The following is a 20,885-nucleotide window of genomic DNA, read 5'->3' as shown; positions in this document are numbered from 1 at the left end:
CGCCAATTTACATAGAGCTGCAGAGCCTCTAGGAGCTGATGCTGCATCTTCTTGCACCTCTCTCACCGTTGGCAGCAGTGACCAGAAGCACATAACAGTGGCCTGACTTTTGTGCCACCTTAAAGGGCCTTGCGCTGCCAGAACACAAATTCTAGCAGCACAAGGCCCAAATTAGGACTGGGCCCTAAGCCACAGAAATGCCTTCCTGAGGCAAGATTTACACACATGTGTTGGATAAATCCACGGGACTGATCAAGTTAGATATTCCTGTAAATTTGAATGAAAGAAACCTACAGGAATGGGTTGGTGGGTGGGTGGGGGGTGAAGCCAGTAACAACTAATTTTTAGACTGCTACTAGAATAATATTTTCTTCTCTCCAAACCAGGACCAGGAAAGTTCTTTTCCAAGAGTACTGTCAGTTCAGAAACTTTCCCCTCAATGGTGCTTCCTAGATGGTAAGTGTAGGAGGTGACTTCATTTACCTTTGTCAGGGTCAAGGGAGAGTCTACCAGCAACCTCACAATTATCCAGGGCAGGGGTGTCCAAACTTTTTGGCAGGAGGGCCACATCATCTCTCTGACACTGTGTCGGGGGCTGGGGGGGAAAGAAGAATTAATTTACATTTCAAATTTGAATAAATTTACATAAATGAATATATTAGAGATGGAACATATATGAATGAATGAAGGTCTTGCAATAGCTCAAGGTCTATAAAAGGCCTTGCACAAAGCAAGGCTGGCCTTTCCTTTGCTGCCACTGCTCATCACAGATGTGAAACAGCAAGCAGTGGAGGGAACCCTCATCCTACAGCTCATGCGAGAGGTCAAACAGTCATCTTCACCCTGAAAGCAGTTGCATTGGGCCAGCATGGGCTCCAGCAAGTCTCTAGAGGGCCAGAGGCTCATTGGAGACTGGGGGATCCCCATGGGCTGGACTGGGAGTCCCTGAGGGCCGCAACTGGCCCCCAGGCCGGGGTCTGGGCACCCCTGATCCAGGGCAGTAGCACTTGGTGGTTAGCACGCTCAATTCCTTCCCTTTCTCTCCTTTCTCTTCCCTGTTGGACACACAACTGAATGAGGAAATGTCTTGATAGTTTAAATCCATTGCCACCAGCCCAGGAGATCAGGGAGCCAGAGAGGCTCCTTGGGACCAGAGAGGCTTCTCTGGGGTCTGTATCAAAATCACTTTCACAGTAGTGGCTGCAGAGCAAGGAGATGTGACAATCCTCTGTACTTCCTGTACTAGAGACTAGGCAGACTCAAAGTTAAACTGTAAACAGTTTGCTAAAAGTCAAATAAAAGAAAAAAGGGTTGTCAAAAAAGCAAATCAACAAGAAAAGGGGTAGGGAGGCTTAATTTGGCAGAAAAAACGAGATTATGCAACCTGCAGTAATACTGGGCTGCCAGCAGATGGTGCTGAGGTGCTGCAGAATCTCTCGCACGTGTTTTTTTTTTTTTAACTCAGAGCTGTAGGGCAAACTTCATCTGAACTTTCCAACATGTTCAAGCTTTATGCAAACTAGAGAGGAGAAACTGTAAACCAACATGAAATGCTAACAATTATCTTCCTACGCAGTTCCTGGGTGCTGGGCTATCTTCTGGAGCAGAGAGAGAGAGAGAAAGAGAGGGCACTTACAGCCAGGAAACTGTTTTTCTTATTTGCCTGGCATGATGGCATCTTTCTCTGATTGAAGGAGTGCCAGCTATCCAAGACACTCCATCCCACCCCTTTGAACTAAGTTGAACAGGTTTTGCTGGGGTTGGCTGTTCTAAATCAGATTTGGATTTCCTGTCTACAGTTTAACAGGAAAGCTGCAGAGGGAGGGGTGACAATGAAAATATGCAGGAAGTAACAGAAATGCACACAAAGTATAGTGATTTTATGGCAACCTTTGCAGCAGAAGGCCTGAGAGACACTCACATGAAAGACTATTTTGAGGACTACAGGATGCTCTTTATTATCTGTGATTTGTTTGTATGTTGGGTTTATCACAGACCACTGTCAAAACAGTCAGTTGACCGTAAGCTACCTTGGGTGACACAGCCTGGAAAGGAGCAGTTAAAAACAGTGATTAAAATACATACACTGTTGATGAGTATAGCATTTGTACTGATTCTAGGCTGGTTTCATGCAGTGCCTGGTATCTAGGATTTCCCTACATCACGTTTGAATTCCAGTAGTGGCAAAGGAGGTGCTACTGTGGAAAGCTGTGCATATTTCTGTGTGTGTCAGAAGGGGCACACCACATGTGATGTTTAGTAGTTCAAGGCTACAATCCATTGCATAGTTACTTGGGAGAAAGTCCCATTGCACTCAAGAGCTCTTACTTCTAAGCAGACATGCACTGAAAGGTGCTGGAACTCAGGAGTAAACTCAGATCTGTTCAAAACTCACATCACATAATCCTAGTACTCTTTTTCATGTATATTATGGGCAGCTGCATTTCTGTCAGACCAAAGCTGGAAATCATATGTCATACCAGCACAACTGTCCCAGGATCTCAGCAGGTTTTACCTGTATGTCTGCTTTAATAACTCCAGTGGGAAAAGAGCACTGCTATGTGTCTATTTTTTAAATTGTACTCCTGAAGTGGCTGCTAAAATTAGAGGAGGAGCATGTAGAAGTTATATTAAAAATGTTTTGCTCAGAGCTTTTTTTTGTTTACAGAACTCTTTCTCCCTTTCTTTTCAGCAACTTCTGCTGATCGCTTTTATCGCATTGACAGATCTCAGGTGGGTCTCCATTCTGTTGCCTGTCTATTCATCCCTGCAAAGGTGATGCCAGTTGTGCAGGATTGAATTGGCTATTATATTCCAGGTGGCAGATCACCCACCACATTGACCCCCCTAAGAACATAGGAAGAGCCCAGTTGGAGCAGACCAAAGATCCATTCAGTACTCTGTCTCGCAGTGTCAAACAGATGCTACTGGGAAGCCAGGGCTGAGGACAGTAACCCTTCCCAGCAAATAGCATTCAGAGGTAGACAGCTTCTGACTATGGAGGTTCTGCATGGCCCTTATGACCACCCAGCGCTGGATTTATCCTTCATGAACTTATTTAACCCTGCTTTAAAGCTATTAGGTTAGGAGATACCACCTCATCCCAGGGCAGAAAATGTCATACTTTTAAACACTGCATGAAAAAACTATTTTCTTTTGTCTGTTGTGAATGTCCAGCCAGTCAGTGTCATTGGATGCCTCTGAGTTCTAGGATTATGAGAAAGGAAGAAAAACCTCTATCTGTTTTTGGTACACCATGCATAATATAAACCTCTATCATCTCTCTCCGCTGCATTCTTGTACACAATTAATCCTTGGCAGTAAATTCCATTCAGCTCATTCAACTTACTTCTGAGTAGCCATGCATGAGTCTTGGCCATTGGTTGCCTTTTTTCCTAAGTTAAAGAACCCTAGATCTTTTAGATGTGTCACATATAAAGGTGCTTCAGTATCGGAACCAGAAATGAAAAAAAAGTCTGGTTCTGAAGCATTATCTCTGTCATGTGTGTGATTTTATTTGTACTGTGCATTTAGCAGAGTGTGAATTAAATAACAACAACAAAATACTCAGTACGCATTGGCACAGGGCAACCAAAGTCAAAGTACATTTATACTACAAAGGAGCGATTCTGCCCTTCTGCCTTGAACCAGTTTGTCTAAAGGCACAACTTCTCATTCCTTTCTGTCTTATCTTCCTGTGCGAGGGACAGCTGCGTTTAAAAAGAAGATCACAGTTTATCTCCTCATGCTATTTACAGTCCTCCTAAAATCCTAATCCTTCCCCTGTCAGATAAGGTAACTCTGGAAAATTATGATAATGTTACAGACCTGCACAAAATATTCACCAAGCTGTAAATACCTATCAATCAAACGGAGGGTTCCTATTTGTCAGAACTTTATAACTTTTTGTTTGTTGAATGCTCACAGAAAGTTTTACTAACAGGGAATTCTGTTTCAACTTGCATTTAACTCTCCCTCTCTCCCTCCCTCCCCCCCCTCTCTCTCTCTCTCACACACACACACGCACAGAGAGAGAGAGAGAGAGAGAGTTAAGGTTTGGACTATACAGCTGCACCTATTCTAACCAAGATGTATTACTATTTTAGCTCTTTAGTTATCTCTGTCCCACTAACATCCCACTGCGGAAGAGCACAGTCTCATTTTTTACTGATAATGAATGGCTCAGTGGTCACACAGCAGCAACAGAGAGCCTTGCTAGTATTCGACTGTGACCCACTGGTCATCTAAGAGCGTTAGAAGAGCAATGGTCCAGCTAGTCCATCATTTCTTCTTCTTTAAAAAACTTTTGATGATTGTTCCTATGTTCGTTTACTCTGAAGTTGAATTCATAGAAACGAATCCCCATCTAATTATTCATAGCATTGCAACCTTACAAGGTGAAGTCCATTTGAATTCTTCTGTCATTCATCCTCATGGCAACCCAGGGCCCAATCCTATCGAACTTTTCAGCACTGGTGCAGCCACAGTGCAGCCCTGAGGTAAGGGAACAAATGTTCCCATACCCTGAGGAGGCCTCAGTGACTGTCCCTCCACCACAGGATGCAGTGCGCACTCCATTAGCACAGCTGCACTGGCACTGGAAAATTGGATATGATTTGACCTCCAGTGAGTCCCAGATTGAGTAGAGGTTACCTGTCCGATGGCTGGGTTCCAACACACTATCAGTTAGATCCAAGTGTCTCACGGTGAAATTACCCAACTCAATAGGGATCAGCTGAAAATCCTGTATATACTAGCTCCATGACTGTGGCCTGACCATCTATTACTTTATAGACCTGATTTCTGCACACTTTAGCAGTTGCTGGAAAAAGTGTCTTTCCCTTCCAAAATTTGCATGATTTGTGTGGCTGTTGGTGGAAGCTCGAGGCATGTCTTGTGCAGCTAAGAAAGAGAACTTAATTCTGAAGGAAACATCTGGAGAAGGAGATGTATATAGAACTATGTATATAGTATATGTATGTATATAGAACTATATTGTAAAGACCCTTATTGGGTCTTGGAGCAGCTTGCCTATGTAAACCACCTTGAGTATATCTGAAGAGAAATCTGAGGATGAGAAAGGCTGTGTATAAATACATAAATAAATTATATCCAAGATTGGGCTGTTGGTGGCAGGGCTATATGACAGCAGAAGAGTCATACGCAGTCATAAAATGTGCATGTGCTGGATCTGGAATGTGCGTGTGTGGATCCGGAATGTGCGTGTGCTGGATCCTTTTCCTTTTTTTCAAGCCTCTCCATCCTTCTCCTTGAGCTAACACTGGTCTGAGAAGAGCCATTGGGGAGCAAGAAGATTATAAGGGGAAATAATTCTCCTTTCCCCATTGAAACCTCTGACTCAGCTGGATACAGTGTGCACCTTTTTTGCATGATTGCCTCAGCAGGGAGGAAGGATAGGCTTGGACTTTTAAAGGCGTAAACTATTGATCGACAATTTAATTTCATGCTTGTTTTCTGTAGGAACATTTGCACTTTGTGACAGAAATTTCGCAGGACGAGATTTTTATCCTGGACCCTGAGCTGGTGGCAACGCAGCCAGCAGGAACGCCTCCAGGAATGCCTGATCTGGTTGTGGAGCAGGCCTCTGGGTAAGTTTTGTGTGCTGGGATTTGGAATTTTTAAACCCTGAAGTGCCTGGCACATATTTTCCCTTCACTCACAGAAACATTGTCTAGAGGGCAATTTCCTGTATTCACAGTTGGAAGGATCCATGGAAGTCCCATGTGTACTAAGGGCTATGCAAACAGAAGCTTAAAGGACATGTGATAATCACGTCAGTTTTCCTAGAGATTATATTTTTCATTGAAAGCAACCATGTAAGCTTCATTATCAAACAATGTGGACATTTTAACCCTTTCCTCCCTACTACTTTTCCACCTTGAAATCCTTCTCCCCTCTCACCAAGCTGCACCTTGGGAGAAGAGAAACTTCTCTTCTCTTCATAAGAGAAGAGAAACTTCTCTTATGTTTTCTCCCAAAGCTCCCAAAATTAGCTGGGGATGGGAGTGGAATTAGAAAGTGAAAATCAATGCAGACCTGGCACTGGTCCCATATCCTGTTGGAGACTGCATCCTAATTGGCTGCTTTAGCTACAAAAGGAAATGTGGCAGAGGGAAGTGATTGCACACAATGCCTGGCATGTAGTTGGAAGCTGAAACACCACTTTTGTTCTTCCCGTTGTGTTTGAGATGTCCTTGTTGCCTCTGATCAGAACATTTCTCATATTCAGAGTTGCCATTGAGCCCAGTGGCTGGTCTGGGAGTGGCTGGTTTGTTTTAGTCACCTACACGGGGAGACTTTAAGGGCACAATATAAGCATAAAATTTTTTGAAGTCAGTAAATTGTTAATGCAGCATTTAACAACATCAGTCTACCAGTTTATCATACATCAAATGTCAACTCGGGTTGTAGGCATTTTCACATAGCTTAGGACTGCAGTTCTCAAACTGGGCATCTGGGACTCGCCAGTGAGTTGTGACCCAATGTTTGCTGGTTTGCAAAACTGATAGGGCAGGTTAGGTTATGTGCATCACATCTTAAACAAGCTGTTACTTGCGAGGAGGGCACTGCTACCTAATCACCATTATAGCCACACCCCTTGGCATTTATAAATCAGGCAGCAGTCTCTAGGGCCTCTAAAAAGTTTGAGAACCACTGGTTTAGGAGCGTGAAAGATTTCCTAAAACAAATTCAAGCAGCCCATGTAAGGCTGCCGGGCCCAGGATTGGGGGTTAGGGTATGGCATGCTGTTAAGGGTTCATCCCCAGGACTGCTAGGTAATTTACTGGCTGAATAGTAGCAGGCCTGAAGCCTTGGCCTGACTAAGCCAGCACAGCATCCTGGGAGCAAAAGGATGATGAAATATCTGGTGATCCATACCAGGTGACATTCCCTGTGTGTGTGTGTGTGTGTGTGTGTGTGTGTGTGTGTGTGTGTGTGTGTGTGTGTGGCAGCACATGCCAAGTCAGAGTGACTCTGCAGATTTTACTGCTCTCTGATTGGCTGTCACTCATATATATTCCAGCAGGAGCAAGCTGGGTTGTGGGAGATGCAGAGTGGATTTTGTGCCGAAGGCTACGTCAGTGTGATCAGTGATTCCTGTACTATTTGTACTATTTGGACTATTGCTGTTGTAAATATTGTACATAGTAAAGAGGCGTTTGGTGGAGGACTTCTGCCTTTTGTCATCTTTGTCGCTGGGAGTGTGTGCGCTCCGACCTTGGGGAGATAGGCAAGCCGAGCAGCCAGACGGCAGCCAGCTGCGTGAACGTCTTCTCCAGCTCGCAACACATACACTGCTGCCACCGTTCCCTTCCAGGCCCAATCCTCCCCTGTGTTGCCCTCCCCCTGCCCAGAAACACCCCCTTCCCACCCCAGAATTCTCTCCTGCCACCCTCTCCCACCTCCTACACTGCCTGGTGCAACCTTACTTCTTAGCTGGTGCAGGAATGGGATCTGGCCTAGGCAAGCCGGCTCAAGCCTCCACACTGGCCCAACAGACTCTGAGTCAGCTTAATTGTGCTTGATGGCACATTGGTGACACTTGGGAGCTGGTGCAGGGGTTTGTACCGGCTCAAGTCGTCCTTTGGATTGAGCTGTCAGTTGAATAACCAGGAAGGAAACTGTCCCGGGAATGATGGTGTTTTCTTTTTGGAAATATTTTTCTCAGACTATCAGATCGGTGGAACCCTGCTGTTCGGAAGCGCATGCTGAGCGACAGCGGCCTGGGGAAGATGTCCCCCCACTACGAGGTACCTGAGAAACAAAAGGAGGCCAGCCAGACACACATGCTGCAGTAAGAGCCCTCTGCATTTCTCTGCTTGATGCTGCATTGCTACCATCACCAAAGGCAATTGTTCCCTGCTCTTTTTCAATGTGTTTTGATGCTCTGCTCTAACATACTGTACTCTCTGCTCTTGTTTGTCAAACTGCCTCGTGCTCTTTCCATCAGGTTCAGGTCTCTCCTGTGAATGCCTTTTCTCAAGCAATGGGTCCATGAAACCTGTTGGATTAAATGTTCCTGTGCAACTGGCACCACAAATCTAATGCAAGAAAACCTTTGCAACAATAAAAAGGGATAATAGTTAGGTCAAATCAATTCATATGCACCCCTGAAACAGCTGTTACTAACCACCATGCCTCTAACATGTGATGCGGCCATAGGCCCATTCTACAAATGCAACAGCACTGGGAAGTGGCACTCTCCATCTTCCCCCCATCTATGAAATGCTTTCATGGCCTTCAGATGAGTTTTCAAAATTGTGTGTGTGTGTGTGTGTGTGTGTGTGTGTGTGCGTGTGCAGGCTGACGAGAGAAACACTGTGTAGTTAGTAATCCTGTAAAGTGCTTTTGGGCCCTTTCTCTGACAAGCACCTGCAATGGTATGGAGAGAAGCAAATCAGTATCTGACCTACAGAGCTCCTTCTTCAAGACCCCCTCCTTCAAGGCAGCACTGATTGCTAATTTGTAGGTTAATGAACTGGTACTTCATTGGGTCCTGCCTGATTGCAAGCATCTAATGAGCAAGACGCATATCGGGAGGTTGACTATGACAGGAAGATGATGTAAGTGTGTCGGAAGGGAGTGGGGAATAATAATATTAGTACTGCAGTAAGAACTGTTTGGGCTTACTGTCCATGGTCTGCAATGATTTTCATTTCCTAACTTTTCACCCCCAACTGTGGTGGGCATTGTCAAAGGACTAGAGCTGAGAACCACAGTCCGTTCATCTCACCCCAGAGCAACAGACAATAACTGTCCACTGATCTTGTTCACTGTGTGCTCCTTAAAGGACTATGCAGGTAGCGGAGTGGTGCAGGGGCATCCGTTTCTGACTGCCTACTTGCCTCCATTGCTCCTCCTCCTTCCACACCCTGGAGAGGAAAAGGAAGAGGGGGACAGAAAGGAAGAGGCAATGTGGAGGGTGGGGAGTGTGCTGAGTTGGAACACTGGAGAGCGGAAGGAACAGGGGCTCATCACACATCCTTGGGTAAGGGAGAACAGCATTTGGCATGCCACACCAAGAGCTCTTGGGTTGGCCCTGCTTACTTTTGGTGACTTTGCACAAGTGTGGCAAATATAGGTTTGATCATAGTAGCTGAACACATGGTGAGCCATAAGTTAAGATCGCGCAGCGCATCATCAACCATCTACCAGCTTTGGAGGACATCTATACATCTGGCTGTCTGCAGAAGTCACATCGTATTCTGAGAGACCCCTTCCATCCGGCTCATAAGTTCTTTGAACTGTTGCCTTCGGGTAGACGATACAGAACTAACTATTAGAGCAGCACTACACGATTCCTGAACAGTTTTTATCCCACAGCCATAGTTACGTTGAATAAGGCGATATAATTGACCTGGGTGCATATATATATATATATATATATATATATATATATATATATATATATAATATAATAAGACCTGGGCATTATGGTCTCTTATACTGTTTTTATATTATGATGCATGTTGTATAGAATGCGTGGGTGAGTGTGTAGAGTGCGACTGTTGGAATTGTAGTATATATTTATGCTTGTATCTCAAAGGTGCATAAATTTTGTTGTGCTGTAGCACAATGACAATAAAGTTACTACTACTAAGTTTGGCTGCCTCTTGGCAAACTCACAACTTGCCTGTATCAATTTGCCTGTGTGAATGGGCCTTAAGGACATGACCCCTTCTCCTTCAGACTGCATGTCAATGCTCAAATGCAGAATGAGGCCATGCATTCCAGGGGCACTGGTGGAAGGAGTACCCTTCCATGTGCTACCCTGTAATGCGAAAGGGGTGCTGAAACCCCCTTTCCTCACTTGGTAACGCTACCATAGCCGATTTCTAAAACAACTGGATTTGTCAGGTTAGTTAGCCAAATTTTATCTGGCCCCTTTGTTTACTGGCTGCTGAACTCAGTCCTATCAGTGGGGTCCACTGTTTGATGACCATGGGTGGTGGAAAGGCATAGACAACACACAGGCACCAGGGTGAAGTTCAACAAGAACAGGGATTTTATTTTAGAAAGAGATAAGAAGTAAATTTTGAGAACTGACCAAGGTGTGATCTGCAGCTGCCTGTGAAGGGTTGGAAGGTGTCGGAGTGCAACCAGGTTGATGACCACGCACTGAAAGCGAAACTTCTGAAGGAATTGAGGGTTCTAGGAATTGAATATAGAACAATAATTGTAAAAACCCCATTTGAAAAAATGGGGTTTATGAGCAGACTGCCAGTTGTAAACCGCCTTGTGTCTTGAGAAAGGCAATATAAAAATCCTGTAAGCAAATAAGCAAGCAAGACTTGGGTTTTGGACTACTGTCCTGCTGTGAATGGGGTTACACTCCCTCTGAAGGAGCAGGGCCGGAGCTTGGGGGTGATCCTGGATCCGCAGCTGCTCCTGGATTCCCAGGTGGCGGCTGTGGCCAGGGGAGCCTTTGTTCAGCTTTGGCTGATTTGCCAGCTGCGACCATACCTGAGTCATTCAGACCTGGCCACGGTGACCCATGCCCTAGTGACATCCAGATTAGACTACTGCAATGCACTCTACGTGGGGCTGCCTCTGAAGACGGTCCGGAAACTACCATTAGTGCAGAATACAGCTGCCCGTGTGGTTGCTAGGGCTCATTGGTTCGACTGAGTTGGGCCGCTGCTTCAGCGGCTACACTGGCTGCCAGTTCATTTCTGGGCTGAATCCAAAGTGCTAGTTTTAACTTTTAAAGCCCTATACGGTGCAAGTCCAGGGTATTTGAGGGACCGCCTCCTTCCATACAATCCGACCCATCCTCTCAGGTCATCGGAGGGGGCCCTTCTGACTGTGCCGCAACCTGTGGAGGTGAGGGGGATGACGGCAAGAAAGACAGCCTTCTTGGTGGTGGCTCCCCATCTGTGGAACTTCCTCCCCCTGAAACTGAGAACAGCTCCCTCTTTAGAGTCCTTTCGGTGGGGGCTTAAGAACTTTTTATTTAAAGAAGCCTTTTAATGCTGACACAGGGGGCATGGCTTATTTATTTATTTATTTTAATTTTGGGTTTCAAGTTTTATTGTGTTTTATTGTTTTTAAATGTTTTATTTTTATACGTGTTTATATATTTTATGTTTTTATATGATTTCTTTTGGAAGCCGCCTTGAGTGCCCTTTACTGGGACAGAAAGGTGGGATATCAATCAATCAATCAATCAATCAATCAATCAATCAATCAATCAATCAATCAAGCTTTGTCATATAAATAAAATCCCCAGAACATATACCTATCTATCTTTCCCTCCCTAAACCTCTACTGGGCAGGTTAGGAAGGGAAGAGATAAGCGTGATTTTCCCCTTGTCTCGTAGTCAACTGCTGGAAAGTTTCATCTCTGAGCAGAACAGTCTCTGGTGGGAGCCACAGATGGAAGTATGGTGTCTTAGTTGGAGCTTAAGACTTGTGAGATCTCTCCCTGTGAGCCCTTCTCCTTCCTTGCCCACCAAGACCAACAGAGAACTGCCAGTCCTGAGCTGCAGTTTGCTCTCTCTTTTATATGCTGGTCTCAGAGAACCTTCCAGCCACACAGCCAATCAGAACACTCTCCTGCCACCTTATTTGCATAACTATCAAGGGTCACTGGGAGGAGTAGAGGGAAAAGAATTGAACTCCTTTGGAGCCAAATACCCCTATTTTCATACATTTACCATCTATAGTACATTTCTATGTACATTTCATACATTTACCATCTTACATACATAAGTTTCCTCTGCACAGTCATGTCTGACTCTGAGGGCTGTGCTCATCTCTGTCTCTAAGCTGAGGGAGCCAGCTTTGTCCGAAGACCTCTTCCGTGGTCATGTGGCCAGCATGGCTAAATGCCAAAGTTCATGGAACGCTGTTACCTTCGGTGGTACCTATTTATTTACTTGCATTTACATGCTTTCAAAAAGTAAGGTTGGCAGGAGCTGAGGCAAGTAATAAGAGCTCACTCTGTTCTGCAGAACCAGGGTCTCAAGCTCTTGGGCTGCTGTCCTTCCAGCCGCCAGTCCAGCATCTTTAACCACTCAGCCACCACACCTCTATGTGACATACATACAGTGTTGTTTTTTCCCATCTGAATCATACTCTGTAATCTGAGATGTTTTCATCACCTGGGTCAGCACTTGGTCCCCATCTACTGACACTGACACAGGAGGATTGTTTTTAAGAATTTTGTTAGAAACTTCACAACAGTGAGCCAAGCTCACAAAGGGCTAAAGATAAGTATTAATGTTTATTCTCCAGGAGATTTGTTCCTCGGTAGTCCTTTCCGGATGGTGTTCAGGGAATACCTCATATACCTCAGGTCCTACCCAAGCATCTGACCAGCAGTTTGCCTTAAAGAAAAACCATTAGTGCAGTACTGCACTAGTGGTGAACTGCTCCCATCCTGCCTCAAGCATCTAAGCTGGGGTTTGATGCTCATTGGCTCAAAGCTGGGGGAGGCGGGGCCAAAGCTCTGGTCAGGAGCATGTGTGCCCAATTGAGCTCAGTTCTTCCCAGCCGGCAGCCCCACCTGCCCACCCTTTGACTAACCTGAGATTACCTGGCTGCTCAGCAAGGGCCAGGCTGGAATTTTTTACTGTTATTTCGATTGTCTTTAACCCACCCCAGATAGGCACAGGCTGGACAGTTATAGTTCCCTGTTTGTTGTAAGGTTTGGTCACTCGGCGTGAAATGTGCAGGGTAGGGTAGGTAGGAGTATATTGGTGTCCCAATCCAAGGCAGCAAGGTCAGGGGGTGAGCCATAACCTCTCTGATGATGACTGACTGACTCTTAGAGGCTGGCAAGCAAGCCCCTTGACTGTACTGGCAAGGTTCGCCCTGCAGGCTAAGCTGTGCAACTGCCTTGATCCTTTGGGGGCAACTACGAAAGGCTGAATCCTTCATGGTACAGAGTCTGGCCTTGAGTCAGATGGTTTGCCCAAAAGAAATCTGCAGGGGAGGTAGATTCTTAAGACCTTTTCCCCTGACCTAGTACCTTGCATGTTGGGTTAGGAGCGTCTTTTCTTCCAACCAGCCCTGCTGCAATTGTAAAAGTCAGTAAAATGGCCCAGTTCAATCCCAAACCGCAGTCTGGTGCCTTTATTGGAGGGTATAAACCATCTCGCTCCTCAATAGTCTTTTAGAACTGCCCTTTTAACTGCTCTTTCCCAACTACCCCCCACCCCACATAAAGTTCTCTTTCACTAGAATGTATTCTTGCTTCTCTATCCCTTTTCCGTTTCCTGGGCTCCCAACATCGATACCGTTCCCCACTGTCCCCTGGTGCCACAGGGGACAGTGTGGAATGAACCCGATTTCTCCGCCCCCAAAGCACACAGCTCTCACCGCAAGATCTTGCCTCCCTCTCTAGGTTCAGCTAGATTGCTGAAGTCAGGACAAAGTAAGGCATCCCTCGCAGTGTTCCTACCCCTGCATTTCATTCTTCCACAAATCTCCCCCCCCCAAATGCATTCTCTCGACACACCCCCATTAGTACAATTGGAAAAGTCCTCACTGAAAGATAGGCAATCAAGCAACGTTTTCCTGTCTTTAACTGAACTCATGGTGCCTTTGTCCCATCGCATCCTGCTGTCCTCCTTATGAACAACAAAACACGTGAAGCATTTCCAGCAGGCATTTGCACAGTTTTGTTTGCATAAACGAATCCTATGCAAATGAAGTTTCTCTTGAATTAGGGCTGCTTCTGTGTCCCCCCCTGTGGTGTAGGGTCAGAATTGCTATGGGGGCTGACTTGAAGGCAGCTGCTTCCGATGAGAGCCAGAATATTTCTTGCCCTTGCCATAGGTTATGAAAATATATTGCAGTGTGCAGTGTTAGATTCCTCTCCCCTCCATTCCTATTTGAGTAAATAATTTTGTAATTCAAATTCCCGAAGGTGGAAGTTAGATTGCTGTTCCTCCCTCCCCCTCCCCCAAACTAGGAAAAGGAGGCTCTTAATTATGTTTTTGTAGCATCTCTGCACCTGACGCGTCGTCGAAGAAATTTGCCCTGTTGACAAATTGCTCTGGCAGTTAGTGACACACAAAATGCACCCACATGCCAAGAGTGTACAAATTGGCATCTTCTGAACAAGCTCGCTGCTGACTAGCTCCACCTCCCCTCCCCAGTTCCCTCTTCACCATCTCTGAAATGAAATCCAAACAGCTAAGCTCCCAACCTCTCTTTGGGACTCATTTCAAGAATCAAAACAAATGCTTGATTGGCTATCATCACTTGCCCTGGCATACAAATGTTTTGCTGTAATTTGAATTTTGTTTTTAAAGTTGGAGTACATTTTAGGAGGCAAAATCACTGCTGACAGAGGGGTTCTCGTGGAATGAATCTGTTTTCTTCCTGTTATTTTTTTACAATGGGGTTTGTTTTGTCCCCTTTTTTGTGGTTCACCTGATTGCTCAAACCAAAGAAATGATTTTTTTTCTCCACCTTGTGGCCTCCCTTTTTCCTCTTTCAGCCTCCCCTTTCCCTTTTGTTTTTCAACTATTTCTCTTGAGCAGAAAAGGCTGACGGAAGAACATCATACTGAATGGAGTGAAGGCATGATTGGCAGGATGAAAGTTTCTGCGATAAGTTTCCATTTTTGGATAGCGAAGAGGGAGAAAGACGTGGGAATATGATCTCCTGGGAGTTCTGCTCTTTCTCAATTATTAGACAAGGGATACAATCTATATTCAAGGCAGAAAGATGAAGGTCAAAAGCAGCTTCTGCTGCCGGATGGCCAAAGTCGAAATAATGACAGGCGCAGCATGCAAAACGAATGCACGCTCAGTTTTAAGAGGAAAATAATAACGTATCCTGGGCTGAACTGAGGCAAAGCACTTTTTTAAAATTGGAACAAGTGGTGCCATAAGATAGCTTTAGTTTCTGAATTTAGTGGATTTTTAAAGGGCTCTTACGGTACATAATGAATTTTAAAAGCCTTGAGAACAGTTCACTCAAATGGTGATGGATTGAGCAGTACATAATGGCATAGGGCTCAACCAGTTTGCTTTGTCTCGAGAGGTGTTAGTGTCTCACTCAACAATGCCTTGATTTATGGACTTAAAACATATTTATTTCACTTTCAATACAGAAAAAAACAACCATAGTAAAAAAAAAAGTCACATAGAACAACAGCATTTTTCAGTAGCAATGGAATCCTCAAAGCCATTATAAATGATCAAATTCGCTGAGAACTACGAAAAACCTCGTAAAACCATGAAAAGCCCTGGAGAAGAAAACTGTGTTTACCTGCTGCCTAAGGATCTGCCAGTTCGGCACCAGGTCAACAGATGAGGAGAGGAACCCTATGGAGGCAGAAATGGGCTTAATAAAGCCCCCTCAGTCTGGGGATAGGCTTTCTGTAACTGTGATGGTAGAAGCTTCATAAGAACATAAGAACAGCCCCACTGGATCAGGCCATAGGCCCATCTAGTCCAGCTTCCTGTATCTCACAGTGGCCCACCAAATGGCCCAGGGAGCACACCAGATAACAAGAGATCTCATCCTGGTGCCCTCCCTTGCATCTGGCATTCTGACATAGCCCATTTCAAAAATCAGGAGGTTGCGCATACATATCATGGCTTGTAACCCGTAATGGATTTTTCCTCCAGCAACTTGTCCAATCACCTTTTAGAGGCATTCAGGCCAGTCGCCATCACCATATCCTGTGGCAAGGAGTTCCACAGACCAACCATACGCTGAGTAAAGAAATATTTTCTTTTGTCTGTCCTAACTCTCCCAACACTCAATTTTAGCGGATGCCCCCTGGTTCTGGTGTTATGTGAGAGTGTAAAGAGCATCTCTCTATCCACTCTGTCCATCCCCTGCATAATTTTGTATGTCTCAATCACGTCCCCCCTCAGGTGCCTCTTTTCTAGGCTGAAGCTTCATGGGTATGATGTTCGTTGCTTGAAGACACACAATTTAAACTGCGGATGAACAGGGGAAGGAGAACCTGTAGCTATCTCTTAACAAAAAACTAAGTTATTTTTAATATGAGGAAGTAGAGAATTGGCCAAGTCTTTATCCAAGCTAAGAATCGCCAGTGCCTAGCCTAGTTTGCAGTTTCCCCCTACCTGTTTATACAACAATTGCAGTGTGAACCTCGAACCTCACACAAAAACTGATCCTGAATAGAACTCGAATGTCTCAAACATTTCCAAATTATCCTTGAGCATCCTCCGATTCTTACGGGTTTGAGTTTCTGAACTTCTGCTCCATTATGGCTGAGTTAAAGTCAGCTCTTTACCAACCCTGTCATTTTTCAATAGCCTTCTTTTATTTATGTCAACCTCTGGCTGATAGCAGAGGCACCAGGACTGTGACCAATTGCTGGAACGAGCCAACTAGTGAGCCCCATGTCGATATCCTCCGGTATTTGTGACCACATTGAGATTAACTGTGAAGCTTCATTTTTATAACCCCAAAGAATAAATAATGTAACTTTCTGGATGCTAAATTCAAGTTTAAGATGTCTGGACCTATCTCCATTTTTTTATGCTCCCCAGTGGGAACAAGACATTCCTTGTATATCAAAAGATAAACATATTGGAGAGAAAAGTTTAGCCTAAAAGTGCCCCTGGCTTGCTAGGGGATGGTGGGCCTGTGGGCCTGTGGCCTGATGGGCCTGTGGCCTGATCCAGTGGGGCTGTTCTTATGTTCTTATGTTCTTTAGTGACAAAGCATTCAAACTTGCAGTTCCCCCACCTGGAGCCTGAAGTTCAGGGAGTGCTTTATCACTCAACTCTGCTCCATGTATAAACTGGGCTTTCAGTTTAAAAGGTTTTATGATTCTTCCAAAAAATGTTGTGGCTAGTGTTAACATATTATTTGCATTTCTCTGAAAGCAGAATGTATGTAGTTTGCTTTTTATGCTTAATTCTAACTGCGATTTCTCAGTCGAGCTCCTTTCTTATCATCAGTTCCCTTTCCTCTTGCTTACCTACAATTCTCCACTAGGTGGCAATAACACTTCAAGGATAGCTGCTTGTAGAAGTTCCCTAACTTGGCAGAAAGTTTGGATAGGAAGATAGAAAAACTAAGGAGATAATTATGCCAAAAATACTGAACCAATGTCAAGTGTGACCCTGGCGCAGAGGGAGAAATGCACTGGGGCCACTGGCCTTTTTAATGTGCCATTTCCGTTCCATAGGACACAGCTCAGTTTTCAAAAGTTACACTGGATTATAAACAAACATGCTAGATGAGTTGTCTGTGCAGATGGAGGATGGAGCAAAAGAGAAGGAGGAAAATGACAGGATGGTTTGGAAAATCCAAACATTTAATAAAGAGCCAGAATTGTGTCCAGATGATATTGGCAATCTTAGGGTGGCATCCAGAAACTGAGGAACAAATAAATGGACTTTCAGAACAGGAAGAAATTGGATTTTTTTTTTTAATTTATGGAGTGATAATACTTTTCCCCCTCCTTTTTGTTACTTTCTTAATTTAGATATTAATGGCACAGAGTTTTAGACACTAGACTGAAAGTCACAATGTGAACTAGCTTTTGGAAGCATGAAATAACTCAACAGTAGCATATTGCTTTTCCTTGAAGTCTCTGGGAGTTGGATCCCCAGAAGTTGGGTCCCTATTAATAATCATCTTGGGGCTCCTCTTCTACACCCCTCATATAAACTCACCAGGGTATATTTTACCCTTGGGGGCAAACCTTTTGGTGTCTAGGACCTGATTTGCTTGCTTGAAATGAATTCTGCTTTTAGCAAATTCTCACTTGCATTGAAAGCGAGCACATTGTTGTGCCCCATAATATGAGAGGGTTTGAGAACGTATTTCCCTTGATCTTGGTCTGTTCTTTGCCCCCAGCCCTCTGTTTTTGTCTCTTGTTATTCTTCCTCACTATGAGCTCTTGCCTGTGAGAATCTCTCAAAGCCTTGGCTTGGCCTTAGAAAGAAGATACTATAGGGATCTCTAGCCCTATAGTCATATTTTACCTTGAGCCATTTACAGAGGGAAGTCCACAATGACTGCCCTTCAGTCTTTCTCTTCCAAAGAACAGGAGAAGGGGATCAATAAACACTTGCACGGTTTTCAGTGATCAGATGAACTCATATTCATACATCTGTCTCCCAATAAGGGCTCCAGTACGACTATGATCCATATCTGTAATGTGCATTTCTATTTAAAGGTTCTCAGCAGAATCCCAAATACATATGAGACTCTGTGCCAGTTTCGCACTAGAGACAGTTCAGAGAGGAAGATTGTTTGAAATAGAAAATGTGTTGCATGCAGGGTATACATAACTCTAGTAAGTAGGCTTTGTAGTTTTCTTCTTGTTTCAAAAACCTGCAGCACCTATTGGAGCAGAAGTGAAAGTAAGACAAAAGCAATGCACCAGGCAATATACAACTACAGTCGTGCTCCACTTAACAATGGGTATCGGGACCGCGACCCCCATAGTCAAGCAGTGCTTGACACAATGTGAACCCCCCATAGAGAAGAGGATGCTCCGCTTCCCTCACCTCCGGAGGGTTGTCTGAGCCTTCCAGAGTCAGCGCTCAGATGTGGGAGGCTCAGACAACCCTCTGGAGGTGAGGGGAGCAGAGCTCCCCTCGCATTCGGAGGTTGAGGGTATGTGCCTCCCGACAACCACGTGACGACATGTGGTCATCGGATATGCAATCCTGGCATTATCCGGAACGTCGCTAAGGGGTGCACACCTGTACTTTCACCTCTCTTAAAAGATTGTCCGTCTCCAGGACTAGAAAAAGAGAACATTTTAAAAAATAATTTGAAATTCTGCTCCGTGGCACAGTGGCATCACTGGGGGGAGGGGCGCGGGCTGCACTGGGTGATGTGCACAAGAAGGTGACACTACTACTGAGCCAAAATTTTTAAAATCTTGGTATTTTCAAATAATACCATCATGTTATACATCGTTCGATGTGTAATTCCATGCAGAATGCAGTGAAACAAACCAAGTTGAAATATCTCTATTTAATCAAAAGTTATAGCAAAAAAACCGGGTGGGGCAGGGTGATGGTATATCATCACACCCACTGCCCTGGGTGTTACGCCGCCCAATGCCGTGATGCAGTGGGGTGATGCGTTGGGCTCCCACACCGGGTGCCACAAACCCTTATGACGCCACTGCCGTGGCAGAAGGAGTGTCTGAAAACTGTGCGAATAGCTTGCAATTGCCAAGAGATTTAGCATTTGAAAATAATGTTTCATGTAAAGCTCCCATTTTCTTGGCCAGCTGACTGGTAGAAATCCTTTCAAAGGAAGTTAGGGAGTCAGCAGAATTGCTTTTGTTGAGCAGCAAAGGAGAGAAGAACAACAAAACTCGGTGGAGGTGTGACACAGGTCTTCTTATGTGGCCCTTTACATTTTAAAAGGCTCGCTTTAAAACATTTCTGGTGGCAGCAGGTTTCAGTTACAGGGCTGCTGGTAAAAATAGCTGCTTTACCTCCGCTTGACGTTTCTCTAGAGGCTTTTGTCTTTATGAATAATGTACCCAGTAGCTGGAATTTCTCTTCGAATGTGCCTGGAGGAGGCTTGTTGAATTTCCACGAATCCTCAAGTCCCCCAGACCGAGCTCTGCATTGCAAATCCCTTCCCTTGTTTCCGTCCATACAAATACATTCCTACTCCCAAGCCCCGAAAGGCTAAAGAATATTCTTGAAAACAGCTGGTCCAAGTTTTATTCTAACCCTGGTCTCCCTTCTCTCTAATCAATGGCCTTTCAACCAATGGGTCCTGAATGTTTCACATTGGTTGCTGTTAGGCAGTTCCAAGCTTGAACTGGGAACTCTAAACACCAGGGCTGGAACCTGACCTACTGAGCAACCATGGAACAAATCTGTGCAAGCTCCAGAGGGACTCCTGTAACTGACAGGTAGTACAGAACTTCAGGATTGGAGAGGCTGGCTATAAATAGCGGTTGAGCCTTTTGCCTTTCCTTGGTCAATCCTAAACCAGGCATTTTGCTTGTTGCGTTTCAGGTTTGAGTTTTTCCAGGTTCCAGCTCTAGCTTTGTGCTTCTAGCTCAGGACCCTTTGGCCTCAGCAATCCTGAGATCTGGTGCATCAATGGGTGTACCCCCCCCCCCCATTTCCAGTCTTGACCTTACACGACAGCAAGAATCTAAACTTCATGATGTTCTTGGCAGCACTTATAATGGTGATTCTTCCCCCTCCTTTTCTGGTCTTCTCAGATGCAAGCTAATTATTTCTACCTGTCTTGCTGTGATAGCAAAGCTACAGAGACGTATTCAGAGATGCTAAAGAACACATTGCTTGTGACTGCAAAGTGGATAATTGTATGCTGTTTCTTTCTGAATTTCAATAATTGCAAATGCCAGTGGTTAGCCATTCCTTCTACCATTGGGTGGCTACAAGGGGTACTAAACTGCAGGAAGCAAGCAGATAGTTTGTTCTCATAAACACTTAAGCAGGGTTAATAACTCATCACATGCTTTCCCCTCCGTTTGACTCTCTGAGGCAGCACAGCAAAAGGAATGGTACAGGTGGAAGGTTGAAAAACATGGTTTATCAGTGTCAGAAGTTATTAGCTGAAGTGGCACCTGCCACCACCACCCCCCCTCCCACACAACATTATGGTGTTGAGGGGAGTAAGGTTAAACCCTCTTCCCCAGCACTAGGGCTGATCCAGAGTACCCCTCTCTGGCAGATTTTAAATGAAGAGACAGCCAGAGATCTTTGGGAAATCTGAGTAGGATCACTGATGGAAAAACAGTGCTGGACTTGATGAACCTTTTGTTTGGAATGATCCATCTGTGAGTCTGGCTTCATCCCCAGTTGCTTTGAGTGGCAGACCAGGGGAGGCAAATCTGGTGGAATGACTGGCACATGTGCCCGCTCACCAGCCCCATGGCCCCTCCATCTGGCCATTGCCCTGTCCTCTTC

The 20,885-nt window shown here is 44.9% G+C and overlaps 1 protein-coding gene across 1 annotated transcript in view; it reads left to right on the top strand.

The window, feature by feature from the left end:
* Positions 1–20,885, top strand: part of DGKI (diacylglycerol kinase iota) — a 284,940-nt gene that overhangs the window by 224,122 nt on the left and 39,933 nt on the right. Inside the window, exons 26-29 of the mRNA XM_066634451.1 lie at positions 387–456; positions 2,693–2,733; positions 5,482–5,609; positions 7,691–7,816. Coding sequence (XP_066490548.1) covers positions 387–456; positions 2,693–2,733; positions 5,482–5,609; positions 7,691–7,816 — 365 coding nt within the window. The remainder of the gene's footprint in view (positions 1–386; positions 457–2,692; positions 2,734–5,481; positions 5,610–7,690; positions 7,817–20,885) is intronic.

Source organism: Tiliqua scincoides, chromosome 7 (assembly GCF_035046505.1).
Source record: "Tiliqua scincoides isolate rTilSci1 chromosome 7, rTilSci1.hap2, whole genome shotgun sequence".
In the NCBI taxonomy this organism is placed as follows: Eukaryota; Metazoa; Chordata; class Lepidosauria; order Squamata; family Scincidae; genus Tiliqua; species Tiliqua scincoides.
The sequence above is the reverse complement of the archived record's forward strand: the minus strand, read 5'-3'. Positions and strand labels throughout refer to the sequence as shown.